This window comes from Mugil cephalus, chromosome 10 (genome assembly GCF_022458985.1).
Source record: "Mugil cephalus isolate CIBA_MC_2020 chromosome 10, CIBA_Mcephalus_1.1, whole genome shotgun sequence".
Classification (NCBI taxonomy): domain Eukaryota; kingdom Metazoa; phylum Chordata; class Actinopteri; order Mugiliformes; family Mugilidae; genus Mugil; species Mugil cephalus.
Genome location: NC_061779.1, coordinates 16,100,756 through 16,115,330, shown reverse-complemented (window position 1 = coordinate 16,115,330; position 14,575 = coordinate 16,100,756). Strand labels below are relative to the sequence as shown.

The 14,575-nt window shown below is 41.8% G+C and overlaps 3 protein-coding genes across 3 annotated transcripts; 1 reads left to right on the top strand and 2 right to left on the bottom strand.

The window, feature by feature from the left end:
• Nucleotides 1-4: 4 nt before the first annotated feature.
• chid1 (chitinase domain containing 1) lies at nucleotides 5-4,326 on the bottom strand. The gene is made up of 12 exons (XM_047595815.1): nucleotides 3,953-4,326; nucleotides 3,607-3,750; nucleotides 3,015-3,147; nucleotides 2,880-2,924; nucleotides 2,689-2,795; nucleotides 2,538-2,599; nucleotides 2,354-2,443; nucleotides 2,163-2,264; nucleotides 1,910-2,059; nucleotides 979-1,056; nucleotides 856-898; nucleotides 5-771 (listed from the first exon to the last, which is right to left on the bottom strand). The coding sequence occupies exons 1-12, from the start codon at nucleotides 4,055-4,057 to the stop codon at nucleotides 673-675; spliced, it is 1,158 nt and encodes a 385-aa protein (XP_047451771.1). The 5' UTR covers nucleotides 4,058-4,326; the 3' UTR covers nucleotides 5-672.
• A 67-nt stretch (nucleotides 4,327-4,393) lies between these two features.
• ighmbp2 (immunoglobulin mu DNA binding protein 2) lies at nucleotides 4,394-10,437 on the top strand. Its single transcript, XM_047595808.1, has 16 exons — nucleotides 4,394-4,581; nucleotides 5,535-5,613; nucleotides 6,125-6,294; nucleotides 6,381-6,576; nucleotides 6,657-6,754; nucleotides 6,911-7,074; nucleotides 7,190-7,390; nucleotides 7,475-7,622; nucleotides 7,701-7,875; nucleotides 8,012-8,194; nucleotides 8,275-8,393; nucleotides 8,479-8,573; nucleotides 8,693-8,816; nucleotides 8,921-9,748; nucleotides 9,839-10,038; nucleotides 10,159-10,437. The coding sequence occupies exons 1-16, from the start codon at nucleotides 4,473-4,475 to the stop codon at nucleotides 10,354-10,356; spliced, it is 3,087 nt and encodes a 1,028-aa protein (XP_047451764.1). The 5' UTR covers nucleotides 4,394-4,472; the 3' UTR covers nucleotides 10,357-10,437.
• A 98-nt stretch (nucleotides 10,438-10,535) lies between these two features.
• LOC125014596 (zinc-binding protein A33-like) lies at nucleotides 10,536-14,516 on the bottom strand. The gene is made up of 6 exons (XM_047595813.1): nucleotides 14,017-14,516; nucleotides 13,654-13,749; nucleotides 13,280-13,510; nucleotides 11,933-11,955; nucleotides 11,736-11,854; nucleotides 10,536-11,651 (listed from the first exon to the last, which is right to left on the bottom strand). Exons 1-6 carry the CDS (start codon nucleotides 14,407-14,409, stop codon nucleotides 11,101-11,103), a joined length of 1,413 nt encoding a protein of 470 aa, XP_047451769.1. The 5' UTR covers nucleotides 14,410-14,516; the 3' UTR covers nucleotides 10,536-11,100.
• Between the last annotated feature and the right edge of the window lie 59 nt (nucleotides 14,517-14,575).

Sequence of the window (14,575 nt, the reverse complement as noted above, 5' to 3'; positions counted from 1 at the left end):
GGAGTGCGTTGTCCCACATTTATATTCATGTAACAAATATTGGAAGATGCTGGTCAGAACAGATGTTTGGCAAAACAGCAAATAGCACCACATTACTTGTCAATGCTGTTATTATAAACCTAATAAAAGCCACGCGATCTAATGTTTTGATCTGAATATTAAAAACGATGAAAAGAAGCAGATGTTTTCCTGATGACGGATGAAACTTCTCAGCAAGCGCAGCTAGATCCGAGAGCAGAGATGGTTTCAGGATTTGGGCTGGAGAGATGCTGCAGGTTCCAAACTAAATGAATTCACTTCAGTTTAACTGAGTACATACCGATAATCATGCACCGTCTGTTGTTAAATGCACCGCACTCTGACTGAAATGCACTTGTTTCACAATATCACTGAAAAGAAATAAAACTTACTGAAGTACCTATTGTTGGCCGAAAGGACTTTTTAAATAAGCAAACCCCAGTTTCATTCAAGGCGTCGTGATTTCCCAACACTTTTGTGATCCTCAAACAAGTTGAGCATTAACTAAACCCCGTCAGTGGCTCATTTCAGAGTTCATTTCAGCCGCTCAGAGAGACTAAGGACAAAAAAAACTGTACAGGACCATGTTCAATGGAAAAGAAAAATCCATGTGCTGATAATCCAAGCTCCAGTCTTCACCTGCAAGTCCAACTCTCATAGGAGGTCGTAAAAATAATCCAGTCCTTGTCCCAGTTCCCATAAGGAAATTCCTGTTCCTAGTTCAGTGGCTAAAGAGATCCTCATGTAGACTGACTGTAAAATAATTAAAATGGCGTTAAAAGAGGATAATTATGTTGTTGTTTTTTTAAATTTGCTTAAAAAGTTCATGTGTTTTACCTTCAGTGATGGATAGTACACCACATGCTTGATAGCATTGTTCCTGGCATGAAAGGGGAGGGACAGATCTTGTTAAGAGATGCTTCCAGGAGTTAACGAGTCCAAATGTAATGAAATCAGTACCTGTAATTCAAATAATGCTCTGCAGCATTGTCATCCCAGAGAATTTTTGGCCTGTGTTCTCGCAAAATCTCAATGTATCTGCAGGAAACGGCAAAAGTGCAGAGAGTTAAAGACACTAAAAATTAAAACCCAACAAGCATCTTTCTGAATTCTCAGGAGCAGGACTTCTTTCCACTTATTTTTATGAAGAGAAAAATGTGTCCCCAAAAATCAAAATAGCTGTTTTTTTGTACATGTTTTTTTTTTTTTTTAGTCCTTCCTCTTATGACTGGTTTGTTGAGGGCTGAGCTTTATTGGAAAACACCACCACCAGTGTTTAGCAACATTTAAATCAATACCTTAATAGCTAAATCAATAAGTGTGTGAGTTAAGAGTTGTGAGGTCGTTGCGGCCAGTGTCACTCAAACCTGGTCAAACCACGCCTTGTACAAGAGTGTGTTACCTTCAAAGCTTAAAGTTTGAGCCTTTTTTTTTGTGAGGAATATTTCATATAATAACAAATCATGAATTACAAGTAACTTGAGCTTAAAAGTGTGGAAATAAATCACAGCACATAAAACAAATTGTGTGTGTAGAGTTAAAGAGTAGCTCTGTGTTAAAGGCTGTATTCTTGAGCTGATATAATGCATCTATTAAGGATTGGCTGCTACTAGCATAACAGTGGTAAATCTCAACCTGGAGTGAAGTTGCATTGTGGGTAATGTAGGTGTTAACACAGAAGAAGATTGCATAAAGTAAAAGGATTATCGCCGTTTGCTTTTTAGTGCTTTATATCTACTGCCTGGAATCTTAGCTCCTATTTTACGGGGATTTAGGACACATCAAGTCAATTTTTAAACCGTCTATTGTCTGCTAAACAAAAGAACAAACATAAAGAACTCATTTGAAGACTGCGTCATGTATTCAAGCAGTAGTCACGGTATTATCTTACCTTCCGCCTAGGATCGGCTCTGTTGCCTGGCTCGCAAAATCAAGGCCGTACAAATTGAGTCCAAGTAAGATCTTGTGTCTCCATTGAGTGTTGGGTGCAAGCTGGAGAACACAGTCTCTCACCCAAGGCAGAGGAGAGCTCGGGCCTGGTCTATTAAAAACAAAAATATATATATATATAATCAGAAAACTTTTAGCATTAATGCTAATCTCCTTGTAGCTGCAGTGTTGCCTTTGTGTGCCAGTGAACTCACCTGGCCCCGCTGGAGTAGTCGTACGTCATGAGGCTGAATCCGTCGACCACCGGCGCCAACTGCTCAAACTCCTCTCTGCCAAACATGCCCGGCTGCCCCGCACTAATAATTGTGAGAAAATAAATAAATAATAAATAAATAAAGGAATTTAGTATTTATTTAGCTGTTGAATGTAAAATAATTCCACTCACTTTGTCACCGCTGGTGGAATAACGAGAATGCAGTCTAGTTTTTTAGCTTTCAAAGTCTCACATATGTGTTTCACTAAATGGACCAGTTCCCTGTATAGAAAAGAATACAAATGTTTTAGTGCTCATTAAACACAACACAAAATGTGAGAGTTTGCGATGTGAACTTGTCAACAGAATGACTCACTTTCTTTTGTTTCCTCCCAGCTGACTCCACAGTTCTAACGTGAAGCCATCAAAGCCTTCGGTCTGAAAGGTCAGAGCATCAGATCAGAGGGACAGAGCAGAAACAGGGCAACGTTTCATGGGAAATAAAGATAAAGACATCACTTAATTACCTTTGCAACATCCACCAGCTCAGTTCCCAGCTCCTCGATTTCATCCTCACTCCCCAGTACGCTCATGTAGTCCTGGTAGGACCAGCCGTCAAATAACAGCCGAGGCACTGAGGACAAAAATATTGTCTGACCACTTGACCCACATTAACAGACGTGCTGACTCATAGGCAGCGGGGAGGACATCTACTCACCCATCCTGACTTTTTTGTTAGACTTGCGTACAGCTTTGACCCAGCCTGAGAGGACATAAAAAAAAAAAAAAGATTGCACCTCATGTTTGTTTAATGAGTGTTAAAGTAAAATAAACCACAATTGCACTGCTCTACCTGGGTCATGATCGTGGAGTCCTGTGACATCATAGGTTTCAGGTCCTCGTCGGCGGAGCTGAAGCCAAACCGGAGACACTGACGTCAGTTTGGTGCCAAACGTCTTGGCGACGTCGTAACCGTGGGAGTTCCACTGTAGGATGGGAAAATAGTAAGTGTAGCTCACACGAATTAAACATTAAAGCACAATGTTATAAGAGTGACATGGTGAAATGGTTTCTTTTTGACAGATTTGGTAAATTTACCATCAGATCAGACAAAGAAACGCATCAAATCCTTCATTTTCTGTCAATTTCATTGTCAACTAACAGCTTCAGTTCTGTCTTATATAGCCCTGTTAGTATTTCTTATCTTTCCTATGCAAAAATGCATACGAATAATGAGGAGCCACTTTGGAAGATAAGAGCTTCATTTAGTGAACTCACACCCGTGAAGCCATGTGAACTCTTCAGTGGGTTTTTGCACAGAACCTTAACTAGATGTTATCCCCATTTCCTGTGTCCTGATGCAACAACGTGATAACGGTGATCATAAGTCGAACAGCAGTACAGAAAAGCACGCAGACGTGTTTCTGACTGGATCTAAGACTCACAGGTGTGACATATCCAAGCACCGGTCCTTGAAATGTCTTCTTGATGGTAGCACAGTGTCTCTTTTCCTCCTTCACTATGTCTTTCCATTGCACGTCTGTCACAACAAGGCCTCTGTCCAGCACAGACAGATCAGCTGGTGATGTCTAAACAAACAGAGATCAAAGAAGAAGAAGAGCTCATTTCAGATAAAGATCATCATGTCAGAATAAATAGAGGATAAGGGCCACTTCTGGACCAATCAGGTTAGCCCAGTGACATGCGGGTCAAACCCCAAGAAGACCTGTTTGACCTGACAGTAGGCACATCTGATACCAGACTGGAGGTAAAAAGCTTGAAGTTACTCACCTCAGCTTCAGCTTTGTGCGACTTCTTTGCATCAGTTTTTGAAAGTGTGGCTCCCACCAGCCAGCAGCATGAGATGACATGCACCACTAAGAGCGTTGTTTTCATCTCCAATAAGGCAGTAAGAATGAAATATGAAAAAACAAAACAAATAAAAAAACGGATTAGCTCAAATCTGCAGGTTTGCTTCCTTCCTGACTGAGATATGGCAGATCAAAAACCACCATCTCCCCCTGGCGTCTGAAACCTCGCGGAATCCAAAACAGCTCACTTCGTACGGAGAACAATTTAAACGCGAATATACGATGAGCGACGTAGCTTTGCCGGTGGGGAGATTTGCGCCTGTAATTGACTGACAACTCAACAGCTCAACGTGTTTCTGGAGCGCCACCACAGCGACTGTGAGCAACTTCCGCGTTTGTTTGGTGGCTTTCAAAATAAAAGTCGTTTCTGCGCAGATAGAGGGGTGAGCTTGTCAACCTGCTAGCACACACAAGGAAGACAACATGAGCCAAGCAAGCTCATGGTGCAGTGTCATAGGAGATATTTTCAAGAATATTTAACTGACTTTAACTTTAAACGTTTCTTCCTTCTGCTCTCTAGGCGTCTCTTCAGATATTTAACGCGAAAAGGTGAGTGTCTTTTTGGCTAAAGTGGTGTTAGCTAACATGTCAGCATTTAGCTTTAACATTTAAATTACTAGTGTACCCTGCTCGTTTTGTCTTAACAATATAATAATAATAATGCTCAATGATGTACAATAAAATATAGTATCATAACAGTCGGCTACATTAAGGCTATCACATACAGCTGTGAAATAAATGTGTATGATTGAATGTAGCAAAACCACAACGCAAAAATACTCCACTGGGGTCCTGTACTGACAAGAGTCAGTTAAATGTAAGTTATTATTATAAGTGTGTGTGCAGAAGTTTAGTTGTTGTAACTGTATAGTCCAAATAATGTACATTTGTAAAATATGAATAATTATTATTATCAGATTCAACTGTATTGTCATTACACATGTACAGGTACAGAGCAACGAAACGCAGATTTAACATCTAACCATAAGTATAGCATAAATTATGTAAATGTAAATGGTATGGTGTACGTTGTTTTTATAGCCTATGGAGAGTTATGTACAGGTGAGCGAGGTACTATGAATATATTATACAGATTTATGTGTGTGTTTAATGTATGTAGACTATAAACAGGAACTGCAACATCATTTACATTAGAGAAGAAATGGCAGATGATAATTTATTTGTACCATAGACAAAGTTGAGTACTGAAATGTAGCTCTAAAGCAGCACAAAATGGTTATTTTTTAGCAGAGGAATACAAAACTATGATTTAGTATAGCGCTTAAATAAATGCACTTAATTGGATTTCATCCCTGGTGACTGGTTATGTCTGGGTTTACATGCTCTGTACGTCACAATGTACAGTTTAGACACACATCGTAACCCAGTGTTCATAGCATTAATGCTAAACAGTACTTTCTTTTTTTTTTTAGCTCTAGACTTTGTAGGTGTTCGACTTTGTGTTTGTGGGTCCTGATTGTCACTTCGGTTGTTTTAGCAAGTCATGGCTGTGGAAAAGTTTGTGTGCAAGACACTGGAGCTCCTACAGGACGAGCGGGAGGCTGAAATAGAGGAGACCAGGTATGTAAATTAGCATCGATGCTGAGATGGTTTGTTCAACAAAGGTGCACTCCAGCAGTTTTGTTTCCTGGAATTTGTGGGAGACAGATAAAATTTCGACACAACAGAGTTAAAGTGAGTTATACCTTGGTTTTGGGCAGGCTCCAGAATGGTCGTTCTGCCCCCACGATGCAACATGAAGGGGCCATTTGTTAGCAATGCACTTGGCAAAGCTATTTAATATTAAAAGGATTTTTGGATGTCTTAAATTTAGTTTTGGCAAGTACTATCAACTTTGGGGCTACAGTATCTAGTAGTATCAATGTTATTTTCTACCAATATCAGTCTGTGCTTTAAATAAATGATCTGTTCTATGATCAGTTCATATTTGTTCCAGTGCAATAGATGATGTTATACTCTGTTAACAGCCTGATTAGTACTCCCCAAGTACAACAGTGTTTATCTGTAAAATTGGTGAATATTGAGCAATATATTAAAATAGCAGGATAAAAGTGTTATTTTGTGTCCTCAGAATATGGCAGGAGAACGTTTCTCTAAAGGATCTTCAGAATAAAGGAGTTTGCCTCCTGAAACTGCAGATAGGAAGTCAGTCCACAGGCCTTTACGGCCGCACAGTTGTCACCCTAGAGCCAAGAAAGCATCTCGGTTTCTCATCTCTGCCAAGCAACAGCTTTGGACCAGGTGAGATGGAAGAACGAAACATCTGTGCTTTTGACAAGTTGAGTTTTGTATTTTGCTAATATCCAGTTAAATGTGTTTTGTTACAGGTGATATAGTTGGCTTGTATGACACCTCTGGATGCACTGCAGCCTCACTAATCAATACAGGGATTGTGACCAGGGTCACCCAAGGGTCTATAAATGTGGCTTTTGATGAGTTAAAGGATGGGCTCAGTTTGGATACAGATGGTCTTTACAACCTCTTGAAGTTAGCAAACGATGTCACCTACAAACGCATGAAACGGTGAGTAACACTTGAAATATAAAATGTAAGTAATTCAACATGAAAATCGTCTTGTTTCACTTTGCATTTTTTGCTTGTAGGGCTTTGAACGCATTGAATGGATACAGCAATGGACCGGCTGCCAACGTGATCAGTGTTGTCTTTGGAGACTCACAACCTTCTTCTCCATCACAACAAAGTTAGTGAACGTTTACAAAAATGTATTTTATCAAAATGTTTTTCCTAGTTTTTCTATCAGATTGTTAGAACTATGAAGGATAACGTTCACAGTGATTTCCAAACCCTGTTAAAATTGATTCAGTGTGCGCAATTTTCTGTTCTTGTTTTTCATCAGACGAGATTAAATTCTTCAACTCAAACTTGGACGATTCCCAACGAGAAGCTGTGTCATTTGCTCTGTCACAGAGAGAACTAGCTGTGATTCATGGACCTCCAGGCACCGGGAAAACCACCACTGTGGTGGAGATCATCCTGCAAGCTGTCAAACAAGGTCAAAAGGTGCAGAAAGTCACATTTATTTATGTATATGAAAACAGTTTGATACATTAGTTGAATTACGGTACATTAATGTGTCTGTGTCTGGATTTTGAACTGGGCTCTTTTGACTGTGCAGGTCCTGTGCTGTGCCCCCTCAAACGTGGCTGTGGATAATTTGGTGGAGAGGTTGGCCCGGTGCAAGGCAAAGGTCCTGAGGCTGGGTCACCCTGCCAGACTGCTGGAGTCCATCCAGAAACATTCACTGGACGCCATCCTTGCTCAGAGTGACAACGCAAACATCATCGCTGACATCCGTAAAGACATCGATAAAGTTTTTGTGAGTATTTTGGTGTTCGGTGCTCTGACTAGTCCACTGACATCTAAAATTATTTGTGACATATCATGTATATTATTTTTCAAGATGGGAAGGAAGAAGACGCAGGAAAAGGGAGAGCGAGTGAACTTCAAACGAGAAATAGGGGAGCTGAGAAAGGAGCTGAAAGTCAGGGAAACAACAGCCATCACCCAGATCCTTAAAAGTGCAGATGTTGTGTTATCAACCAACACAGGTCAGTAATGTTCCTGATTGAAGAGTAAGTCACTCTTGAAAGGCAGTCGGAGAGCTCTGGTCTGGTCTGTGTCTGCAGGTGCTTGTGATGACGGTCCTTTGAAGTTCTTGCCGGCTGAGCATTTTGATTGGGTGGTGATAGATGAGTGTGCCCAGGCCCTGGAGAGCAGCTGCTGGATTGCCCTGCTCAAAGCACGCAAGTGCATTCTGGCCGGAGACTACAAGCAGTTACCACCTACCATCAAATCACAAGCGTAAACACTGGTTTCTTCTTTGTATTTTAATATGTTTCTTGTAGTGATTTTCTCTAGAGCTGAGCCAATTCTTAGCCATTTTTCTAGATAGAAAGACACTTATAAAGCGTCTTGTTGTTCTCTTATGTCCGTACAGGGCTGCATCAAAAGGTTTGGCTTTGAGTCTCATGGAAAGAGTGATCCAGATGTATGGAGACTCTGTGGTGCGTATGCTAACTGTTCAGTACCGCATGCACAGCGCTATCATGGACTGGGCCTCCAAAGAGATGTACCAAGGAAGACTTACCGCTCACAGCTCGGTGGAGAAACATCTGTTAAAGTGAGAATCCACTTCGTCTTGGGAAATATCTCACGTTTGTATTTCACTGACGGATAACTTTAAAATGTATGTTCAAACAGAGATCTAGCAGGAGTCACCTCTGTGGAAGAGACCAGCGTGCCGCTTCTTCTTATCGACACGGCGGGGTGTGGTCTGAGTGAAATGGAGGTCACAGATGAGCAGTCCAAAGGCAACCAAGGTTAAAAAGAAATTACTGTTAAAAACTGGATGTTTTTACTTTTTGTCTGAGATGAAAATTGACAACTTGTTTCCCGTTTCCTCAGGTGAGGTAGATATTGTTGAACTGCACATAAAAGCTCTGACTGAAGCTGGGGTCAAAGCTAAAGACATAGCTGTTATTGCTCCGTACAATCTACAAGTAAGTCACAGATTTAAATAAAGGACTGCAAACAGTAAACATATATCCACAAAACCAGACTTTCACTTTCAAATCAAAAGGGAATAATTGAATGATGATGATTTCTTTTCACTTTAAAGGTTGATCTCTTACGCCAGAAACTTTCCTCCAGGCATCCAGAGCTGGAGATAAAGTCAGTGGATGGATTTCAGGGCAGAGAAAAAGAAGCTGTCGTGCTGTCATTGGTTCGGTCCAATAGAAAAGGTGCTTATCTCCATAAAACATTCTGTTGATTCTAACGTGTCATTTCTGAACATTAGCTGCTTTGATTTACACTTTAAACGTGTTTGTTTATTCCTCCGTTTTAGGTGAGGTTGGTTTTCTGGCAGAGGACAGAAGAATAAATGTTGCCGTCACGCGCGCCAGACGCCACATCGCTGTAGTGTGCGACACGCAGACGGTCCAGAATCACGCTTTCCTGAAATCCCTGATCAACCACATGACCGAGTTTGGTGAGGTCAGAACGGCGTTCGAATACATTCAAGACGTCGTGCCACAGAATTACACCCGCGACCACAAAGATGCAAAGAACACATCTGCCAGCTCCTCCGCTACTTCGAGCAAACAGAAGGCGAGAGATCAGCCTTCGAGTAAGGCAAAGCAAGGACAAAAGAAATCCACTGGCAGTAAGGACAAAAGTTCAGAGAAGCACACAAAGTCCTGCACAACAGCACTGACAGAGCAAGAGAAGAACAACAGATATGCTGAGATCAAAGCGCAGGTGGAGAGCTTTATGAAGGACCTAAATCGACGTGATCTCCAGTTTCCTTCATCCTTCAACTCTCACGACCGCCTGCTGGTCCATCAGATCGCAGAGGAGCTGGGTCTCGTACATGAAAGCAAAGGGGAGGGGAGCGACAGGTGCATCACAGTCTCCAGGCCCCTGAAGTCAGCACCAGCTGAGGAGCCAACACAAGAAGAAGAAAAAGAAAAAACAGTAGAAGAAGAAGCAGTGGAAGAGGAAACTGTCGCAACTCCTCAAATCAAGCCATCGTCCCAGCCTTCGTTAGACCTGAAAAGTTTACATTTGGAGAGAATGAAGAGGGAGCAGCAGAAAAGGGAAGAAAGTGCCGTCAAGAAAAAGCAACAGAACAACATTCATCAAGCTCAGGGACAAACTTCAAAGAAGGCCAAAGGTTCGCGCTGCGAAAACATTTCATTAGAAACGTAAAAACAAAACATGTTTTTGTGTAACTGTAACAGTCTGACTCTGCATTTCCTCCCAGGGAAGACCAAGACGAAGGCAGGCGCCTGTGACATCGCTGCTGCCGCTGCTGCAGATGACGACTTTGACTCACTCATCAGCGCCGTCATGAAGGCTGAGAGTGTTTGCAGTTTCGTCAAGTGTAAAGCGTCTGTGCTGACACTCGGACAGCTTTGCATGTTCTGCAACAGGCAGTACTGTCTCAGTCATCACATACCAGAGGTAAGAGGATGATGTCAAACAAGCAGTACAAGTTTTGTGCGCAATTGAACAACACAAAGGGATTATTTTTAAACTCCTCCTGTTCTAAAATTTAAATGTCACTTTGGAAACCCTTTTTAGGTTCACGGCTGTGGAGATAAAGCCAAGGGTCACGCCCGGATGAGAATCAGCAAAGAGGGCGTTCTTTATGCTGGAAGTGGGACGAAAGACAAATCCATGGACCCCAATAAGAAGGCCTACCTGCAAAGAAAGCTGGACTCTAAACTGAAAGATATGGCTACACAGAGGAAGACAAAAACCAAGGAGAAGGATGGTTAATGTCACCAAGTCAGCTGCTCTATAGTTTAACAAATCTTTGATTACACTAAATAAAAAAATCAAATGTTTGATCGTATAAAACTGCTCTGATCATAGTCTTTTTTATTTTCAAATAATATACAATTCACACATGAGACGGTCAAGTCTAGTTCATGTCCATTCATACCAACCTCCCAATGCCCCCCCACCCACATGTACTGGACCTGCAGTAAGTTCACATATATCTCTAGACATTCACACACACATTTTGCGCAACATAGTTATGTTAGTAGCTGCCATGCATTCTTCACAGGAAATAAATGGCTACCAAATGGCATAAAATTTTCTAGTAGACCCTCTTACAATATCTAATTTTTTCTAGATGAACATGACTCACAACCTCCATAATCCATTGACCATAGGTTAGGGTGAGAGTGTCCTTCCATTTAAACAGGATAAGCCTCCTAGCCAACAAAGAGCAGAAGGCCATCGTGTTCCAACAGTGTCCAGAGAGAGTCACAGTCATCGGAGCCACACCGAACATTGAAATCAAAGGGGATGGGTGTACTGTTTTCTCACATATTCCAGAGAAATTGATTGACAAACGTTATACAGCTGTATAGCGCTTCTCTGACCTTTATTCCATACAGTGTTGTACTGTACAATGAATCATCAACAATTCCTAGTAGCGACAGCACACCATTCTAATATTAAACTCTTTGTCTTTTGTTCATCTGTACAGAGATGTGTCTACTGTACATAGGTCTATTTTACATCTACATTTATTGTTAGCGGGCAGATGGTCAGTGGACTTGTGTTTTTCCCGTCGTCACAGAATCCGGGGGAGAAGTAGGGGAAGATCTTCTCTGTGAATTTGTCCTTGAACGTGTGTATCGTCGTCATGTCGGCGGCATTGATGAAGACCACCTTTCCTTTGTCATAGTCCAGCTCAACAGTGATCTTTTCAGGCTTCTGCTTCATGGCGAGCTTGGTCCGAGGGGAGGTCTGAGCCCACATTGAGTCTCCGTTGCAGAGTCCAACTACCCAGAAACCTTCAGTGGGGTTGAGGAAGATGGTGCTCTTTCTTTTGATGGACTCCCTGGCCACTCCAATGTACCAGTCTTTGCCTCGGCCCATCTGCACCGTCCAGCTGTGTCTCCCAGACGTAAAGCCAGTAGCTCCGAGCACACTCACGCGGCTGGTGCAGCGTTCGGGGTTGTCGGGCAGGGGCTGCTTTTTGCCGAAATGCACACTGGTCAGGTCTTGAGAGAACTGTAAGTTGGTCTGGGCCGTGTTTGGATCCAGAGTGACGGGAACTGGAAAACATTAAGTTCAGTCGACTGAAAATTTGATACATCTTGCAAACTTACTGACTAGCTGACAATGATGAGTTCACGCACCATATTGGACAATGCTGACCATCTTCTTCCAAATTCCAAATTTAAGTAAACCCAGATGCTTTGCAGAATTGATCAGAATGTCTCTGACACATTCTGGTTGCCGAATGTTGCATTTGAGCCTGAAACATGTTGAAAGAATTACAGCATCGTAGCATGGAAGCACTTAGTGTAAATTTCAACAGATGGTTCATGCATACCTTTTCTTGGTCTGCTTGTAGTCCTTAAGTCGAGGAAAATGAAGAAATACATCTCATTAAGAAAAGTGTCCAGTTTCACCTGTGACTAATAGTTATGTAGACTTTGACTAATAGCTAGGATGCAATTTAAACATACACAATCAAATATGCATAGATTCCAGGGACTTTAACTACAACAATAAGTATATTAGGTACAAACATGAAAGGGAACTTAAGGGAACTTGTCTGTGACGGTGGTTAGCTTCTCTTCTGCTAATGCTAGGCTCTCAGACAATTGCGGGAAACATGACAGAGTCGGCGCGTAATATGCGGTCTCGTGAATGGCTCAGCACTGATAGGGGCGTGGCCTACTGTGTTCAGAAGGCTCGTGCAGCGCCCTGTGTGAAACGGCGTGCTGTTGAGACAGCTGTCGATAAATGAGTGAAGTGTTGACTGAAAGAAATTTAAATTTGTTGGGGTAAATTAAAAAAAAAAAAAAAAAAATGTAGGAAAATGTCTAATCAACCAAAGATTTTGCGACCCCCCTGCAGTGCCTCCACTGACCACGTGCTGAACACCCTGTTGCTCTAGTGCCCCCGTGAACAGTAGGATTCATGTTGAAAAAGCTTGCGCTGAAAATCATCTAATCATCAGCATACTAGCATTTTTTGTACCAAGGAAATCAAGAAACATTTGATATTTGTACTATAATATTTTACCCATATGCTAGTATCTAGCAAAACAGAATAAGTTGTTTTCTGTGTTTTTTGTAATTAGCTTTATGGTCTTTCCTTTTCTGAAAAAGGATTTCTTTAATGTTGATGACTCAACCTGCACTGGGGGCATACACTAATCTTGCTTCCAGTGAAATGTTTTTTTTTTGTTTGTTTGTTTGTTTTTTTAATTTTCATTTCCTCCCACTACCTTCATCACCGTTTCTCCAGCAGCATCAGAGCTCAACAATCAAGGCAGACTGGCCTTGTGAGGGAGGAGGGCGGCCTCCCTTAGCTTGTATAAATAATACATAAGTATGTTAAGTCAGATGGCCTGAAAAGTCCACATCCTGCTGGCTATTTTATGGGGAACACACAGTAAAACCAACATAGTGTATGTTATCGTCAGGACTACCATTGACATAAAGCTGTGGCCAGAATGAAACAAAATGGACAAAGTCTGACACCAAGAGGTCGTAATATAAAATGGAAAAAGAAAAAGATGTCAGTATTAGAGGAAATGTTCATGTGGGAACGTGTGATTAGTCCCCCCCTTGGGACTGATGTACTGTATTTTTGCCACACTCCTATTAAAGAAGAGATGACTGATGATAAATTCAGGGCTACAAATAGTGAGTACAGGTTGTAAATGTACCTGTAAAAATGGTAAATCCTTTTCTCCGAGGGAAATCTGGACAAAGCTGACGGTGGCTGAGAGAGTTTCAATCTGGTCTTTGATGTTTTCCAGCTTTTGACTCATCACCTGGAACTTTGTTTTCTCTTCGTTCTTGAGCGCGCTCAGTCTCGCAGCTTCCTCCTCCCGAAGGAACTGGTGCAGCTTCTCAAACTCCTCTTTAATTGCTGTTGCGGTTTGACGAGCTTGGATCTGCAAAGTCGAGGAAGTAAATAAGGAGGTAAGTTATTTATAGAGGCAATTGGCAGGAATGTTTATGTTTCCTACAGATTTCCCCGCTGTTACCAGAAATGAAATTCAAGTTTCACGGTATGATTCAGCACACACATATTTACCTGAATATAAGTCTTGGTTTCCTCCCATTGCTCCTTTGTCTTGTTCAGTTCTCTGAGCTTTTTCTTCAGGGTCTCCAGCATGGTTGTAATTTCTGTCTAAAATGAGAAAATCAGAAGATTCATCAGTTTAAGTCCTGAGCTAATAACACATATAATGAATTAGAAACCATTCTGATAAAGAGTTTTCTAGTTTGTTCTCTTCTATGTCATAGTAAACTAAGTTTCTTCATAACATTTCATTATTTAGACATTTTACTAAAGTAAATCCTAACTGAGAACTGGATGAACTGGCACGTCACTTCATGCTTCACATCACAACTTCTTGTAAATAACTACACATGTCAGATAACACGCTCTCTTTACCTTTTTCTGTTGGGCCGCTTCCTCTACCGGGCAGCAGTCGTGCACTTTATGCTGCTTTGAGATTTGGCAGATGAGACAGATGGGCTCTTCGTCGTTCCTGCAGAAAACCTTCAGCTTCTCGTTGTGGAGAGCACAGGCCTCTTGATTCTTGCTGTTCCTCTGCACTTGATATTTGTCCGCAGCTATCTTTAGTGCCAAATTGATGGGAGGCCTCTCGGGGACAGACAGGGAGCCACACACAGGACATTCCCGACATCCTTTCCATTCCCAGAATTTGTACAAACAAACCCTGCAAATATTGTGGCCGCATTTTAAAAGAACGGGAAAGCAGTAAATGCCGGTGCACTGAGGACAAAGCAAGTCCTCTTCGATGATCGGGCCCTCGGCCGCCATCAGGCTGAAGTGTTCCTGTAAAGTGAGGTTTCACAGAACAAGTCCTCCCTCGGAAAGCATTGTGACTGTAGGCGGTGCAGCTCAGCTCTAAAAGCTGGCCGACTAGTACGACAGGTTAAATGCCCAAGTATGTGCAGGTGTCCCACACGTGGTGTTTTAAAAAATA

Bases quoted from the DNA above. Each gene is read 5' to 3' on its own strand.
- chid1 (XM_047595815.1), bottom strand. From the start codon at position 4,057: ATGAAAACAACGCTCTTAGTGGTGCATGTCATCTCATGCTGCTGGCTG. The intron at 2,265-2,353 runs GTGAGTGGAATT...CACAATTATTAG, and splicing joins ATTCCACCAGCGGTGACAAA to TGCGGGGCAGCCGGGCATGT. The intron at 1,057-1,909 runs GTAAGATAATAC...CGTTTCCTGCAG, and splicing joins GAGCCGATCCTAGGCGGAAG to ATACATTGAGATTTTGCGAG.
- ighmbp2 (XM_047595808.1), top strand. From the start codon at position 4,473: ATGGTGCAGTGTCATAGGAGATATTTTCAAGAATATTTAACTGACTTT. The intron at 6,295-6,380 runs GTGAGATGGAAG...GTTTTGTTACAG, and splicing joins AAGCAACAGCTTTGGACCAG to GTGATATAGTTGGCTTGTAT. The intron at 7,391-7,474 runs GTGAGTATTTTG...TTATTTTTCAAG, and splicing joins AAGACATCGATAAAGTTTTT to ATGGGAAGGAAGAAGACGCA.
- LOC125014596 (XM_047595813.1), bottom strand. From the start codon at position 14,409: ATGGCGGCCGAGGGCCCGATCATCGAAGAGGACTTGCTTTGTCCTCAG. The intron at 13,750-14,016 runs GTAAAGAGAGCG...TTCTCATTTTAG, and splicing joins AAGCGGCCCAACAGAAAAAG to ACAGAAATTACAACCATGCT. The intron at 11,652-11,735 runs GTGCGTGAACTC...AATGTTTTCCAG, and splicing joins GGTCAGCATTGTCCAATATG to TTCCCGTCACTCTGGATCCA.